This window comes from Papaver somniferum, unplaced genomic scaffold (genome assembly GCF_003573695.1).
Source record: "Papaver somniferum cultivar HN1 unplaced genomic scaffold, ASM357369v1 unplaced-scaffold_118, whole genome shotgun sequence".
In the NCBI taxonomy this organism is placed as follows: Eukaryota; Viridiplantae; Streptophyta; class Magnoliopsida; order Ranunculales; family Papaveraceae; genus Papaver; species Papaver somniferum.
The window spans coordinates 5,012,814-5,030,367 of record NW_020620825.1 but is presented as its reverse complement, the minus strand read 5'-3'; the positions used below and the strand labels follow the sequence as shown (position 1 = coordinate 5,030,367).

The following is a 17,554-nucleotide window of genomic DNA, read 5'->3' as shown; positions in this document are numbered from 1 at the left end:
GGTCGAGCAAGACTGTCTAAGGCAGTCTCAAATTCATCACCACCGTCCAACTTCACCAGCCTGCTTGGACAGATTAGATCATCCCACGATTGATCAGTGAAGCGCTAATGCACACATTGGCGGGCCCACTCTCTACCTACCTGACCGACTCTCTCACGGCCTAGCCATGGAGCAGCCAACGCTTGATCGAAGTACGGTCGGCGTGATGCTTAAGAGTCGCGGAAAATTCCACTAGTGTCTTAAATTGATCGCAACTATCCAACTTCACCGGCATGTTTGGATGGCTTAGATCAAGCCTATGACCGTGGGACATGTACCAGCATGCTCACCAGCGGCCCAACGTGGGTCCCACACGAACGGTTTCTCCATAGGAGAAGCGTAGCTTGCCAAACCGTTTGGCTAAAGTCATGTATACGTGACTATTTCAAAACCCTAATTAAGGTTTGCGGCGTTGCATAACTGTCGTAGTTCGATCACGACCATCCATCTTCGCAAGCTTGGATGGAGGGTGTAGATATAGATTAAAGAGGTCCAGAGAGCATCAACATGATCACCAGGGGCCCACCTATATGTGTGACCGATCGTCCTAGGCCAACCATGGCTGAGCGCCTCGAAACGCACGCCCAAATATGACATGTCACGCGGCTTACAAATCCTTTGTGGCAAAGGATTTCTGCCGCAAATCGATCACGACCACTCATCTTTTCCAGACAAATTGAGTAGTCTAGATCGCACCTCCGCGAGACAAAGTGGTATGGACATGTACACTGGCAAGCTGTCTACATGCATGCCCGGTCGGTCCCACCAAAAATATCGTCCATGCTTGGTTTCAGTCAAGCTGAAGAGTGATGCTTGCGCACCACTTCAAAACCCTAAAACTCCATCGACGGTCGCAAATGAGCGTCATAGATCATCTCAGCCGTCTAACTCTACCAGCTTGGTCGGGCAGCCTAGGCTGGGAGTTAAACGGCCGATGAGACGTCGGGGTGATCATCATCCGTCACTCTATCACATGGAGTGATCGGCCAAAGGAGGGCCCGCCCATGCGGCCTCCAAACCATCACTCGAAGATGGCTAGGTATGCAGCTGTTTTAAGACGTTTAATCGCGACTTACTCCGTTAAGCTTTAAAACAGCGATGCTTCATACATATTGATTATATTCGATGTATTACATGCATAGAGTATACACGATATTTCATGTATATCGATTTCCTAAATAACTCAGTTATTAAATCTAGCATATGCTACTTCATGTGGGTCCCACGATACACACATTCGAGACATCAAACATGTCACAAACTGGGGGATACTTACTGGGGTATTGGTCTGGCGGTTTACAGCGTGCAGCGCACAACGCGCCATTACAAGAACGTTTCAGGAGGCATGGAAGGTTAGCGATGATGGGAGAAGTGGGCTTAGACCTGATCGTGTGATAATCACCAGCACGACCCCACTACTCCATCACTCCACTTCCTCCACTTCCTACGAGAGACGAGGTTTGTGCTTTATGACTTGTATAAATAGGTTATCCTCCCTATTTTCCAAGACAGACGAACACAAAGAAACCAAGTGTTGTCATCTGTATCCAGAAAACATCCAGAACTGATAGCTTTCATTATTGCAAGCCAGTTCATCTTTCTGATACAAGTCATAAACAGCCAACACCTTCACAATCTCAACACCTTCTTCGCTTCCCTCCCTAAGATCAACCCCATCCCCTTCACTTTGTGACCGAAGCAAGTCTGGAACGGTCATTTCTTAGTTTAGGCCAAAATTGTATAGATTGATCTCTCGAATCAGAAAGCACTCCCGTGCAGTGCATTTGTTTAGGGTTTAGATTTATTTCTTAACCACACTCACACCCAAAATTACCAAAACCAGCAGAAATAGTTTTCACCCATAAACAATTGGCGACCACAGTGGGAGATTAATCTCTCGGTTGCAAGATTAATTTTCAATTTCGTTTCAATTTGTTCAATTTCATTTCAATTTTTTCAAATTGCACGATGGTAGATTTAGATCAGGATCAGCGATCAATTCCGATGGAACTAGCACCGACAATACTCTTGGTGTTGATATCCCTGTCAGTGGGGCTGCCGTGCAGAATATGATTAATACATTTCGTGGAGCCGTCTCCTCTACCACCAACACCAGCGGAGCAGGAGATATTCCAGTGGGTGCGACGCCTCCTATCACTATAGCAAGAGCAGCCGCAAACCCCGACATTTCTTCAAGTGTAACGCCTCCAGTCGTCACTAGAGCAGCTGCCACTCCCCCATCAGGGTGGGGGACTGGAGGAACGAGAGCAGGACAACCATATGTTACCATTGTGAATTTGATGGAAAGGCAGGAAGTTCTTTCTAAGGCTTAGACGGACATGGCTACAACTCAGAGAGAGGTAATCACTTTTCTCAAGACATTGACTGAGCGATTGCCACAGAAGTCACGACATCCCCCAGAGCCAATAAGGAGCGCAGTCAATACATCTGGATCAGGCACTTCAGCGGGGGCCTACCTGGACGAAGAAACTCGTGTTGCTCCTGAGCGCCCAGGGGAAAGGGACCAGTCATCCAGCTTCATTACGCGTGAGGACCTAGAGCGACTCCTTCAAAAACGGGGCAAAGGAAATTCGATGGACATGCACCAGCATCAGCCTCCATACCCTCAGGATGTACAACGGATTCCCCTTACAAGAGGCTACGCCTCTCCTCAATTCTCCCTTTATGATGGTACTGGTAACGCTCGTGAACATATCTCTCGATTTTTAGAATCTTTAAGGGAACATGAATATAATCATGTTCTCCGCCTGAAAGAGTTCTCGAAGTCACTTACCGGAAGAGCATACACCTGGTACAACAACATCGCACCTAAAAGCGTATCCAATTAGATTGAGATGGTCAGTGCCTTCTACAAGAAGTATTTCTTCGTGTCTGAGAAGATTACCTTTTCAGACTTGGGAAGAATCTTTCAACAGAACAACGAACATCCAAATGACTTCGTTAAGAGGTTCAGGATTCAAGCATTGGATTGTCACGATCTTAATGTCACCGAATGCCAGTTGGTGGAGTTATGCATTAACGGAATGGTTCCCATATACCGTTCTTTGTTAGAGAATTTGGGCTTTCGAACATTTTCTGAGCTCCATGAAGCCGCTAAACGATCGGACACAACAGCCCGAGCATTGTTGGAAAAAACCAGAGTTGTTCGAAACGAAGATACACGTGAGAGTCGAGGAAGCAGGAGGATCATCAAAAAGCAATATAACACCGGTCCTTCTGTGAGTGTGGTGGGCGAAGGCGAAAAAAGGAAAGCCTCAACAACAGAACAACCACCCAAGCTTGCAGCACTAGCACAGACAACTTCATCTCGAAAGGGGGGAGGCAAGGCTCCTGGGAGAGAAACTGGAGACGCAGTCCCGAAATTTCCATTCCCCCTAAGCGAAGTCATAGAACTCTTGGAAGCATGGATTCAAGATGACACGATCAAGCTACCTCCTATCAGAGTCCGCCAACTGAGGAAGAAATGGAAAACCCCAAGTATTGTCATTACCATAGGTTTGTCCATCCCCCACCAAAGATTGCAACAAACTCAAGCAAATTTTCAGGGAAAAGGTAGAAGCAGGAGAACTTCAGTTAGGAAACAAGGCGTTCATAGGGATCCTCTTTCTATTAGGAGCTGCATGATTTCCGGGGATTCTGTTCGCAATACAGTGCAGTCTATGATGGAGCATTTATGTGAAATCCTATACTTCTCCAGGGCGCAACGTCAAGATATATTTGCAGCCCTCAACCGGGTTGTGTCAGGCAGGCATTTATATCCAGAAAAGGAAACAGTCTCAGAACCTCAGTCTTTCCCGGAAGATGCGACCAGCAAAAGGAACTGGGAAGTTTTGATCGTCACTCGTTTGAAGGATGTTGAGTTCGACGGCACATTGATTGCTGCAGCCTCCGAATTCAACATCATCACTGTCAAAACTCTGAGAACCGCAAAAATTTCAAAACAGGAAGTTGTTCGTAACCCAACCGTGATCAGGAGCTTAGAGGGAGAATTCAGAGACGCCTATGGATGCATTGACCTTGAAGTTAAAATCGGTGATGTTCCAACACAGGCTGAATTTTACATTGTCAAAGAAGATCCGAATTACGACATGGTCATGGGACGTCCGTGGATACACGACAACAAAGCATCGCTGGGAGTGTGTTCTTTGCTGATTTCAACACCTGAAAGAATCTCCAATAAGCCGTCGAATCTTGAAAATCATTTGTTGCAATATCAACAACTTACAAATGTGACGCAACTTCATGGAGAAATCCTTCCATCGTACCTTAAGAGGTTTCGAGCCCCAGTAAGTCTCATTGAACAACCTTTTTTACGAACAGTAGGTCCTCTTCCCACTAAGGCCCGGGGACTTGTTCCGGTCAACAACCTGACTACCACTAAGAGATGTGAGTGGGGTGCCGGTCCTTTTAAACGTTTTTCCAAGAGTTTGGAAGCAGTTAGAGACAACGTGTCCTAGAATCGAGTTATTATCTCAGGTCCAAATCCGTTTCAAATTGGAGATATGGTGGTAAAGGTGACCACGTTTCAAGTTGGAAACGTGGAGGTGGAAATGACTACCGCTTCTTTCTTTGGATCTGCCTCAGCCTCCACTTTGGATGTTTCTACAACAATGTTCTCCGCTTTAATAACATCCTCAGTAGGGTCAGCTTCCATACCTTCTTCAAGAGCCACTGCAGGGATTGTGCTGAAGACCTTTGGGTGCTCGGGTTCATCCCTGTCAGAATCGAGGATTATCATACCATCACGGATCGTATAATCACGCATATCTTCCTTTGGAGGACGTTCATGTTCAACCCTTCTCCTTTTCAGTTGTGTTGCAAACCTTTCAGCCCTTGCGCTCTCCGGTAGTAGTAGCGAAGCTTCATCATGTCGTCATTTCTCCTCCCTATCGATTGAATCTAAAAGGGTTTGAATGCGTTCTCGATCGATGCGCAAGTATAGAACAGACATTCCCCGTATAGCGGGATCTGCCTCGCGGAGCGGAATATCAATTCTAGTCATCACCTCCTCGAACGCGTCATCGTCCTCAGGTTTATTGACTTCGAAGCTCCTTTCTGAAGAAGTACCAGAGTAATCCTTACCAGCTGCTTCCATGGGATTCTGCGGGAAGAGAGATGGAGATGCTTCTGCGAAAAGAGTTTTGGAATATTATTTATATTCCACAAACTAACGATACCCTGGGAAGAAAGGAGTCTTCACTTACCGTCTATAAAGGCTACGGGATAATGATCAGCAATGCTTATCAAATATATTTGAAGGAGGCCTACTTTACAGTAAAAAGAAATGCATCTAGTCCAAGAAACAGGCCAGACTCTATCCTGGGGACTTAATTATATCAATGTTCGGCCATGGGAGAATATGAGCACAGCGGGCCCGCGTCCACGTTTGAGTGAAGAAGGCACAACAGGGCCGACGTCCCACGTCCACGTCAACGTTTGAGTGAAGCAGGGACAACAGGGACGACGTCCCATGTCCACGTCTACGTTCGAGCGAAGCAGGCATAGCGATCTGGAAGAAAAACAGTGGACTCACGTTTGACCAGAGCATGCATACGGTGGGACCCACGATTCGTCCAGGGTTGCATGTAAGTTACGCAAATAATCATGGCACGACTCTTCTACGGGCGGAGTCAAGTCACGACCAAAGGCTAGGTTTTGCATGCAAAGACAAAATAAAACAACGGTGAAGCACCTACCTCGTTGACGGACCGATGACAACAACGGCAGCAAGATCCAACGGCATCGATAGTGGTGGCAGCGTCAGCAACAGTGGCAGCAAAGCCACAGACGGGAGGAGCTATACGAATGACAAAAATAAGGAAAAATATAAGGATTAGCATCCCTTTTATACGCGAGTAATTGAGGAATTCTAATAGAAGAGGGATTCCCTTCTCGGCTCAAACACTCGGGGGAGGAAACCGGCCCCACCAAGGCCCATGATCACGCCTGGCATACTCGAGGACAATTGCTAACGTGACCGACCTGAACCCCTCCAGGTCAAACTTCCTTTATTTTGTCTCCTTACGATTATGTCACCATCTTATGCCTACCCCACAATAGTGCAACCATTACGTGCTAGGCAAGGGACTTAATGTTGATGGTGGATTTTAGTTCGGGGCTAAAATTGTAAAACCAAATTTAATATGCTGACACCCTGCAAAGGGTAAATCCATTTGATAAACGATGAGCGTCGAAATCCTCTCGTTTTATTTATTCGAAGCAATTCAATAAATATACAAAGTTCACTCAGAATGGTGCATGTAGCAACAATCCCAAATATTTTGTGTATTCATAGCATTATTAATTGATGCATGAGTTTCCTTGTATTTTCTGTGTTGTTCTCAACAGGGCTCTAATTATTGGTGCGGTATGAAAACTGAGTGTCTACTCTCAGCAGAGTAACACGAATCTCCAAGTGTCAATGGTGAGGTATGAACGAAATACTTGTAGGCCCTACCATTCTCTGACAAAGCGAATCTCGTACTAGCATGCTTATATTAGCCTGATCGAGCGTGTTTAATTCTTCAAGGGAAATCTGGACTGTCCATGTCAGCCTCAGAAATGATCACGTCCACGAAAGCTGGCCACATAATTTTAACTAGCCTAGACGAGCCCTAACATGAGCAGACAATCACCGTGATGTTAACCGGCGGGCCCGCCAATGCCCTAGCCGGCCGAGTACCATGTTATACCCCTAATACCTGTCAAACACCGGCCCCCAAAAGGGATAGCCGCGTTTCTTTGGGAAAGGCTTGGTCGAGCAAGACTGTCTAAGGCAGTCTCAAATTCATCACCACCGTCCAACTTCACCAGCCTGGTTGGACGGATTAGATCATCCCATGATTGATCAGTGAAGCGCTAATGCACACATTGGCGGGCCCACTCTCTACCTACCTGACCGACTCTCTCACGGCATAGCCCTGGAGCAGCCAACGCTTGCTCAAAGTATGGCCGACGTGATGCTTAAGAGTCTCGGAAAATTCCACTAGTGTCTTAAATCGATCGCAACCATCCAACTTCACCGACATGTTTGGATGGCTTAGATCAAGCCTATGACCGTGGGACAGGTACCACCATGCTCACCAGTGCCCAACGTGGGTCCCACATGAACGGTTTCTCCGGAGGAGAAGCGTGGCTTGCCAAACCGTTTGGACAAAGTCATGTATACGTGACTATTTCAAAACCCTAATTAGGGTTTGCGGCGTTGCATAACTGCCGTAGTTCGATCACGTCCATCCATCTTCGCAAGCTTGGATGGAGGGTGAAGATATAGATTAAAGAGGTCCAGAGAGCATCAACATGATCACCAGGGGCCAACCTATATGTGTGACTGGTCGGCCTAGGCCAACCATGGACGAGCACCTTGACGCGCACGCCCAAAGATGACATGTCACGCGTCTTCCAAATCCTTTGCGGCAAAGGATTTCTGTCGCAAATCGATCACGGCCACTCATCTTTGCCAGACAAATTGAGTGGTCGCACCTCCGCGAGACAAAGTGGTATGGACACGTACACCGGCAAGCTGTCTACACGCATGCCCGGTGGGTCCCACCAAAAACATTGTCCATGCTTGGTTTCGGTCAAGCTGAAGAGTGATGCTTGCGCACCTCTTCAAAACCCTAAAAATCCATCGACGGTCACAAATGAGCGTCATAGATCATCTCGTCCGTCCAACTCTACCAGCTTGGTCGGGCAGCCTGTGCTGGGAGTTAAACGACCAATGAGACGTCGTGGTGATCACCATCCGTCACTCTATCACATGGAGTGATCGGCCAAAAGAGGGCCCGCCCATGTAGCCTCCAAACCATCACTCGAAGATGGCTAGGTATGCAGCTGTTTTAAGACGTTTAATCGCGACTTACTCCGTTAAGCTTTAAAACAGCGATGCTTCATACATATTGATTATATGCGATGCATTACATGCATAGAGTATACACGATATTTCATGTATATCGATTTCCTAAATAACTCAGTTATTTAATCTAGCACCGTATGCTACTTCATGTGGGTTCCACGATCCACACACTCGAGACATCAAACATATCACAAACTGGGGGATACTTACTGGGGTATTGGTATGACGGTTCACAGCGTGCAGCGCGCCATTACAAGAACGTGTCATGAGGCATGGACGGTTAGCGATGATGGGAGAAGTGGGCTTAGACCTGGTCATGTGACAATCACCAGCACGACCCCACTACTCCATCACTCCACTTCCTCCACTTCCTACGAGAGGCGAGGTTTGTGCTTTATGACTTGTATAAATAGGTTCTCCTCCCTATTTTCCAAGACAGACGAACACAGAGAAACCAAGTGTTGTCATCTGTATCCAGAAAACATCCAGAACTGATAGCTTTCATTATTGCAAGCCAGTTCATCTTTCTGATACAAGTCATAGTCATCCAACACCTTCACAATCTCAACACCTTCTTCGCTTCCCTCCCTAAGATCAACCCCATCTTCTTCACTTTGTGACCTAAGCAAGTCTGGAACGACCATTTCTTGGTTTAGGCCAGAATTATATAGATGGATCTCTCGAATCAGAAATCACTCTCGTGCAGTGCATTTATTTAGGGTTTAGATTCATTTTTCATCTACACACACACCCAAAATTTCCAAAACCAGCAGAAATAGTTTTCACCCATAAACAAAAGGCTTTTGTTTTGAGAACTCTTGAAATTAAGAAGGTCCTGGTTCGACATCTTCAACCTAGAAGATTTGTTGGAATTGACTCCTTTCTTCACGAACCATATGTTCCCATGGATGTTGACGACAAGGAGTTTGGGGACGATAAAGAATTTTTTAGAGGCCTTAATGTTAGTAAATCTTCTTATGAGAATTTTATTCTTGTGTTTTTAGGAAGAATAACTAGAGTTTGGAATAGCCATTATTGTGATTACACATAGCTATGTCCAACGTTTTCATCTTCATTGTTTTTATATTTATTTGTTTAAATTCTAAAGTTGTTTGGAAGATGATTTTTGAATTATTAATCTTTATAGTTTTATATATTGCAATTTGTTATCGGATATGTGTGTTTGCGTCCGTGAACTATGATTGTCCCATACTTTGTCAAAAGTTAAGTCTTTCACATGTCGATATGCAAGTATTGATAAAAGAATGAATGAACTTTTGACATTACAAAACTTAAGCCTATTGTATGTCATTATGCAAATATTGATGGAAAATAGGATGAACTGTACCTTGAATCAGTATGAGATTGATTAGGGTTCAACTACAGTCCAGTCCGAAGTTCATTGGTAGTAGGATACTTTCTGTAGCGTCTTAATACAGTGTGGTGTTCAAATCTGGACCAGGTCCCGTGGTTTTTCTGCATTTGCGGTTTCCTCATTAACAAAACTTCTGGTGTATGTGTTATTTATTTTTCGCATTATATTTTGTTATATAATTAAAATATCACAGGTTGTGCGTTGAATCGATCAATTGGGAAATTCAACCTTTGGTTGTTGGTTGAAATTGATTGATCCTTGAACATTGGTCTTTGGTACCGTTCAAGTTAATTCTCTTATATTCAATCGGGATCGCAAATTCCTATTTGATGATTGCAGATTGAATTGAGAAAGAGAGATACAAAACTCTTTGATATACTTTTCTCTAGATTGAGTCTAACTGTCTAGTTGATTCTCTTGAAAGTATGTTGGAGTTTGTCTATTTAGATTTCCAAACGAATTGTTGGATGTGGTTGTTAGACCCCCGCTTTTTCAATTTCGAGTAGTGATAAAGTAATTTATTTTTGACCCCTACTAAAGCGATCAAATTTTGGCACCGTTACCGAGGAGGCAACGGATTATTATTATTTTTTGGTTTTGGTTTCTTTTTGTTTTTAGTTTTGTTTTCGTTTTTCTTATTTTCTGGTTTTTGACATAGTTTTGGGAACTCTGGTTTTTGACATAGTTTTGGGAACTCTTGTTTCAAGTGCTTATTATGGAAGGAGCATATTGGAACAACGGGTACGTTTTTCAAACTCCTCAACACTATGACAATTTATCACTAACTTTTGGATACAATCAAAACCAATTTATTGGTTATGATTCATATCGTAGACATCCTTATGGTGATTTTCATACATACCAACAACAATCTTGTAGTGGGTATATAAGTCAAGCACCAAGATGGGACAATTCTAATTCCAATTAGCTTTATTCAAGTTGTATACATGTTATGAATGGATTACAAGACATGCAACAAAGACTAGACCAACTTGACCGTGATAGAGATAACGTCGCATAAACCTTTTTCTGCAATACTTTTTCTTACCCGACTCCGAATCGTAGTTATGATCATTCACCCATTCAAAGGAAAGAGTCATGGGAAAGAGTACTCAATGGTGGTAAGCGTGTGAACATTAAGAAACTTGTACAGAAATTATACAAGTTGGAAGATGATGGAGCTAGCCTCGGAAGAGCTTGTCGATGAAATTAGTAGGACCTTTTGTATGGAACTTAAAGGACGTCGTGATAAAGGTTGGGAAACCGACGACGATTCTTATTACGGTGAGTCTGAAAATGAAGATGAAGATGAAGACGAGTGTGTTGAGACTATGACCGGTTTAACCAATATTGTGGAAGACCCAATTGAGCTTGCACATGATTGTAATGATGATGTTGATGTCGAGACTTTGGTTACGGCGGAAACGGACGAAGAATGGTTGCAAGATTTGATAAAGGACCATGATATACAAGAGGTGAATAATTCACTTGAATTTTTCAAAGATGAAGAGGATCCAGTGCTACAAGAGATTGTGCAAGGTTTGTCTAACCCTTTGCATATTGTTTCTTCTCCTTTACCTCTTATTGGCTTGAATGTATGTGCTTCAGAAACATTGTTAAATGACTTTGTTTCTCGATATCCTCCATTAGAGATACTTGATTCTCATACTATGCAGGTTTTAGAACAAGAAACTGTAGAAGTTCCCGAATTCTATGTTCTTTATACGCTTCCAAGTGTGGACAATAATAAGTGTAGGGGAAGCTTTTATCGGTATATAGCTTCATTTCTGTTTTATTGTGATAATTTTTTTTTTTGTTGAAAGAAAAGCTTTAAAAAGAGAAGAAGAGCTAAAATCACAAACCAAAATAAAAGCTAAAAAAGACTAAGAAACAAAAAAAACTAAACAAATCTGTAGTATGGTTTCCCTAGGGATTAAAGCCTTTGCAAGTTGCTTGGCCTTTCATTGAAACTCATTATCTGCCCCTTCTGCAAATGTGTCCCCTTCTTAGAAAAATGATCACCTGAGAAATTGACCTCTCTGTAGGCATGTCTGAAAGTGATAGAGTGAATACTAACCATAATTTTCTGCCATTTAGCACGCATGAACCAAGGGATTTTCTATTGTTGTAAAGCCTTAACACACATACTAGAATCAGATTGCATAATTAAATGGAAAGATTGTTTCTCAACTGCCCATTCTAAAGCTTTGATACAAGAAATGAATTCTGCTACATAGTTAGTAGTAATCCCCAGACCACCAGATTCTGCAAAGATAAAAGCTCCAACATGATTTCTTACCACAAAGCCATAGCCCGCATTGCCCGGATTACCTCTAGCATCCCCATCACAGCATAATAGCAATTCATTCTCATTTGGAAGATAAAAAAAGATTTCAATAATTCTTGTTCTTTTGATTTTTCTGACTTGGATGTTAAAGAATTGTAAGATAGATTTCTCATTTTCAGTTCCCCACATAACACCTTTCAGCCTAACTTCACATTCATGGAATTTTTTAGCAATTCTTACCTGAATTTTGGATAGTACAGGCTTCACATCATCATAGTAAATTTCATTTCTTATGAACCACAATTCAACCATAGCAGTATAAGCACTAATGATCCATAACTCTTTAATCATAGGACTGAAGTTTTTTTGCATTTTCAAAATATGCTCAAAAGAATTTGTTTATGGGATGAAAAGATACCTGAAAGCCAATTCCACAACCTGAAACTGAATTCACAATTCCATAAGATATGCTCTATATTGTCTTCTCCATCATGACAAATGTAACACCTTGAAGCAAAATGAAATCCCTTTTTTCTCGGGTTGTCTTCAGTTGCACATACATTTCTAGCAATCTTCCACACAATTGCAGAGGTTGAAGGTAGCACTGCAGGATTCCAGATCTTTTTATACCAATGTAGTTTAGGTTGGTGCAGTCTAATTTTATTGATAGCATCAGAAACAGTGAAAACCCCAGAATGACTGTTACCCCAGATAAGCAGGTATTCTCCTTCTTTCAGAACAGGCAATTGATCAATAGTAAAGAATTTAAGAAAGTCTTCATGAAAGCACCAATGATTATCAATAATCAATTCTTGGACTTGTAGGTGGGGATGCAAGGCAATATAAGGATGATTAGGAAATAGCTTGCATATTGGTTCCTCAAAAATCCACCTGTCATTCCACAAAGAAACTTTTGCACCATTACCAACTATCCATCTAGTATTTTCAATGAATTCTGGAGAACCCATCTAATACCATTCCATACAGAGGATTTCCTGTAGAAAGTAATCCAATTTCCATTTTTATCCATATACTTAGCAAGAAAGAAATTAGCCATTCATCCTGGCAGTTAAGAATCTTCCAAAAGTTTCATTAGGAGAGCCATATCCACATCTTCTAGCTTTCTGATACCCGGACCACCTTCTTCTTTAGAGGTACAAACATTGTCCCACTTTAAGGTAATACATTTCCTTTCTTCAGCATTGCCATACCATAAGTAGTTCCTAATAATTTTTTCACAAGCTTCTAGAACTTTTCTATGCCATTTATAGATGGATAGATTATAAATAGGGATACTACTCAAAACATGATTTACCAAAGTGAGCCTAGCTTGAAAATTTAAAATCTTACCACTCCATGAAGCTAGTCTAAGATGCATATAATCAACTAAATACCAAATGTGAATAGATTTGATTTTACCTTGAGCAAGGAAAACACCCAGATATTTGTCAGGAAAAGCTGAGAGATCCATTTGAAAATATGTAGCAATCTGTCTCTTTCTTGTTTCAGAAGTACCATCTACAAAACATTTGCTTTTAGAAGCATTAAAGATTTGACCAGAAGTAGATTGGTATTCCATTAAGAGTGTTTTCAGGTGTTCTATACTTCTCTTTCATCCATTGCAAAACAAGAAAATGTCATCAGCAAACATTAAGTGAGTAGGATGAATATCAAATCTTATCACCATTGGCTGAATTTTTCTTTCCATAACTAATTGATGAATCTTCCTACTAAGAACATCTTGAACTAAAATAAACAGGATTGGAGAAAGTGGGTCTCCCTGTTTAAGGCCTCTACCAACACCAAAAAAACCAATTGGTCCTCCATTAAGCATAATAGACAATTTAGTATATTGAAGAAGAACCATGATCCAATTACAAAATTTAGCTGAAAATCCAAATTTTTTTAAGGCTCTGTATAAAAATTCCCAGCTCATAGTGTCATAAGCTTGTGAAATATCTAGTTTGAGACCTACATTTCCCCCTGTTCTAGTAGTTGACATCTCATTGACTAGTTCAGAAGATAACAAAAAATTTTCATGGATATTTCTATTTTTAACAAAAGCATATTGCTACTGAGAAACAAGATTTGGCAGATAGCTAGCAACTCTCTCAGTAATGATCTTAGTGATAATTTTAAAACAGAAGTTACTAAGACCAATTGATCTAAAGCTTTTAGCAGTTTTAGCTCCTTTAATTTTAGGAATCAAGACAAGAAAGTTGGAGTTCATACCACTTGGTATTATGTTGTTTCTCTAGCAGAATTGAATAGCCTCCAATAAGTTGCGCTTAATGATTTCCCTAGATTCTCTATAAAAAATTCCAGTGAACCCATCAGGACCTGGTGCACTATCAGCATTCAGATTGAAAACAGCTCTCTTAATTTCCTCTTCATTTGGACATTCTTCTAAGTATAGATTATCATCTTCAGAAATAAGATGAGGCACAACATCAAATATAGAATCATTTATCTGAACTGACTGGTATTCAAATTTCTTCTTGAAGTAGTCAATTAAATCTCTGAAATACCCTAGTAATAATGTCTCCTGAGTCATTCTCCAATTCAGAAATAGTATTCTGAGCTTGTGTCATTTTAATGCTAGTATGAAAAAATTTGGTATTTACATCACTATCCTTAATCCAGTTCATTCTGGCTTTATCTCTTAAATATAGTTATTAGCAGCTATCTCATAATTGTCTCTAGCAATAACCAGATTATTCAATAAAGAAATATTTGCAGGATCAACATCTGATTTTATAGTTTCTTCCATAACCTTGTCTTCAGCTTTTTTAAGATTTTCTTGAACATTTCCAAAAATTTCCCAGTTTCAAGTCTTGAGTACTTTCTTTAGTTTTTTTAATTTGTTCATAAAAATAAAGATACGATTACCAGTGATATCTTCATTCCAAGAATCAATAACCACTTGTAAGAAGGAAGGATGAGTAAGCCACATTTGTTGAAACCTGAAAGGAGTATTTAAATCCCTTCCAATTATAGTATCAGAACCAATAAGGGGACCATGATCAGAAATCCCTCTTGCAACTACATGATAATGCCAACCACTAAATAATCAAGCCATTTCAAGTTAAAAAGAGCTTTATCCAAGTTACAAAGAATTCTATTGTTCCATCTCTGCCATTACACCAGGAGAACTCTAGACCACTTTTAGGAGCCTGAATTAAACCACAAGCATCAACACAATCATTAAATTCAGTCATTGCATAATTTAGAGGACTCCTACCACCCTTTTTCTCATCTGCATTTAACACAGTGTTAAAGTCACCTATTAAAAGCCAAGGTTTATCCAGTAAACTTATTTCATATAAATCCTTCCACAAATCTCTTCTATTCACTGTATAAGAATTTGCATGAATTCCAGTCACCAATACACCACCAACTTCCACAGTAATACATTGACTAGAAGATTGAATCACAGTAGGAGCTTGAATAAAGCAGTTCCAGAACAATCAAATATTTCCTTTATTATTATCTTTAGAATTATGAATAATTTTATGATGCATACCACGCAATTTTATTCCAGTTTTTGAACTTTAATTTTAGGTTCTACAACCCATACCAGAGATGGATTATTTTTTTTGACTAAAGAATAAAGTTTATCCTTGGACTTTTGTCTCTTAAGGCCTCTAAGATTCCAAAAAACAACTATCATTTGAAAGGAGGTTGAGGAGGAGGAGTTGAACTCCCTTTATCAACCATATACTTCATACTTTCTTTACTAGCCTTCCTTGTAACTACAACTGGTTTTATTGGAGGTTTTTTCTTTCCAGCTACCTTACCATTTTCATTTATCTCAGGGATAACCTGAGATATAACCTTTCTTTTTGTAAAATAGTAATAGGTTGAGATATTGAACCAAACTCTAATAAACTTGAGGTACTGACTTCCTTAATTTCACCATCTTCAGATTCAGAATATTCACTATCATTATCTTATAAGACTTCATATTGATTATTATTAATTTGAATAGCAGGAGTAGAGATAGGATTTAAACCTGGATTAGAAACTCCTCTTATAATCTCAATGAAAGGAATTTCACCATTTGTATTAGCTTCTGCTGGAGGTAATGGATTCATATCCTTTGGATTATTAGAAGTACTTGGACTTGAAAACTGGGATATCTCCACTGGCTTAGGAGATAACTTTGGAACAACTGCAGGCTGATTAGTCACCTGTGGAGTAGAAGTATCATAATGAGTATTCTTTGTTGGTGTAGAATTAGAAGACTTCTGCCCATCTGTTGCAGAATCTTGTTTGTTAATTCTGCATTCAGATATTTGATGTCCAACAATTTTGCACTTGTGGCAGAATTTTGGTAAATTTGTTAATGTAACCTCTTGAGAAAAAGCTCCATATCTGGTAACAATCCAAAGCTTATTAGGAATATTCTTAGCTAAATCAATTTCAATTAAAACTTTATCATAGTATCCACTCTGATAATTCAATGTAGCTGTATCAACCTTATTGGATTTCCAATTGCTCTACTAATCTTGAACAAAGCTTTCTCATCCCAGTATTCTAGACTTAAACCTGGAAATTGTACCCAAACCATGGCTTTTGAAGTGCGTTGATTCTATGATCTAAAATTTGGAATCCATTTTCTAACTTTTAGTATTTGATCCAAAACTTCCCAAGTGTCATCTTTAATGTAATTCTTATCTTCTTCATTATCTAACTTGATCGTAAAAAAACCTTTACCCAGTGGTATCAGTTGATATTTTCCTTTTAACCTCCATTGATTTTTTAATAAAGTAGAAGCTTCTGAAAATTTAATTCGAAGAAAATCTAGTCTCCTAATCAGAGAGAACTTCCAAGACTCATATCTATCATTATCTTGATCATCAATCAAGTTAATTGCAGGATGAATTTCAGGAGTTTTTGATAAATCAACAATCGATGGGTGAATTTCAGATATATCGTTGTTAACCTCAAAATTCATCTTGATCTAGAAAAATTAAAAAAATACTCGAAAGCATTGCTAGAGTTGAAGAAAAGAGTAGATTGAAACACCAATCATTTGAGTCTAACAAGAAATCACCTGAAATAAATGCAGATCGATTAAAATTTTGATAGCGTTGAAAAAAGAGAGAGCTGAGTCAGTCGCCCGATCCTCAGAGCCTAAAACCCATTGTGGTAATATTTGTGTGAAGCTAGTTTTTGCAAAACAGGTTCTATGGGTGGATCCCCAACTTTTTAGATTATTTGTATATGAGGAGTCTACATTATAAGTCGGGTTGACGACTTTAAACCAAGCGCTAAGCGGGAGGCAACCACTGGTTTCATATTTCTTACCTTTCATTTTGATGTAGGCAAAACTCCAACTTTTAGAGATTTTTTAACAATTTAGAATGAACACTAGCCTTTCTAAGTAGATGGAATTTTTCTTGACGATGAGGTATATATTGGCTGAGTTGGGATTAGATGCCAACTAAATAGCTTGTTTAGTGTTTATCCTCTATCGTTCAGAAGTAGCTATGAGTTGGAGTATCAGTTTTGTAATTATATTCCTATGTTTTTATTTTTTTATTTTTTTTTACGCATTCTATCTTCTTATTTTGTATATCATGTTAGGAATTTCCCATCTTAAATTTTACTTTGAATGACTAAATTTTATATCGAGGAAAACGTAAAGTTTAAGTGTGGGGGAGTATTTGTCATACAGAGTTTTTAGCCTTGTTAGTTTTCCCTTGTGTATATATATATATATAAAATACATGATAAACTACTAAGTCTAGAAACTTGTGCCTTACACTAATGGAAACATCGTGGTTGTAGGAGTTTAGGGACCCATAAATAGATTTTATTCATAAAAGGACAGAGCTCAGGTGTTGGAAATAACATGATAGTTGTCACCACCTTCTGTTTTTATTTTTTCCATTTTTCTCTTGTTTCTCTAAGTGATTTGGTGGGGCACATCGAATTGTTATCACTGCTAGGTTGAAGTAGAGTGATTGAGTTA

General features: G+C 40.2%; 1 protein-coding gene across 1 annotated transcript; it reads right to left on the bottom strand.

Annotated features, from left to right (window-relative positions):
• Window positions 1-11,409: 11,409 nt before the first annotated feature.
• LOC113330462 lies at window positions 11,410-12,545 on the bottom strand. The gene is made up of 2 exons (XM_026577269.1): window positions 12,016-12,545; window positions 11,410-11,932 (listed from the first exon to the last, which is right to left on the bottom strand). Exons 1-2 carry the CDS (start codon window positions 12,543-12,545, stop codon window positions 11,410-11,412), a joined length of 1,053 nt encoding a protein of 350 aa, XP_026433054.1.
• Window positions 12,546-17,554: the final 5,009 nt, after the last annotated feature.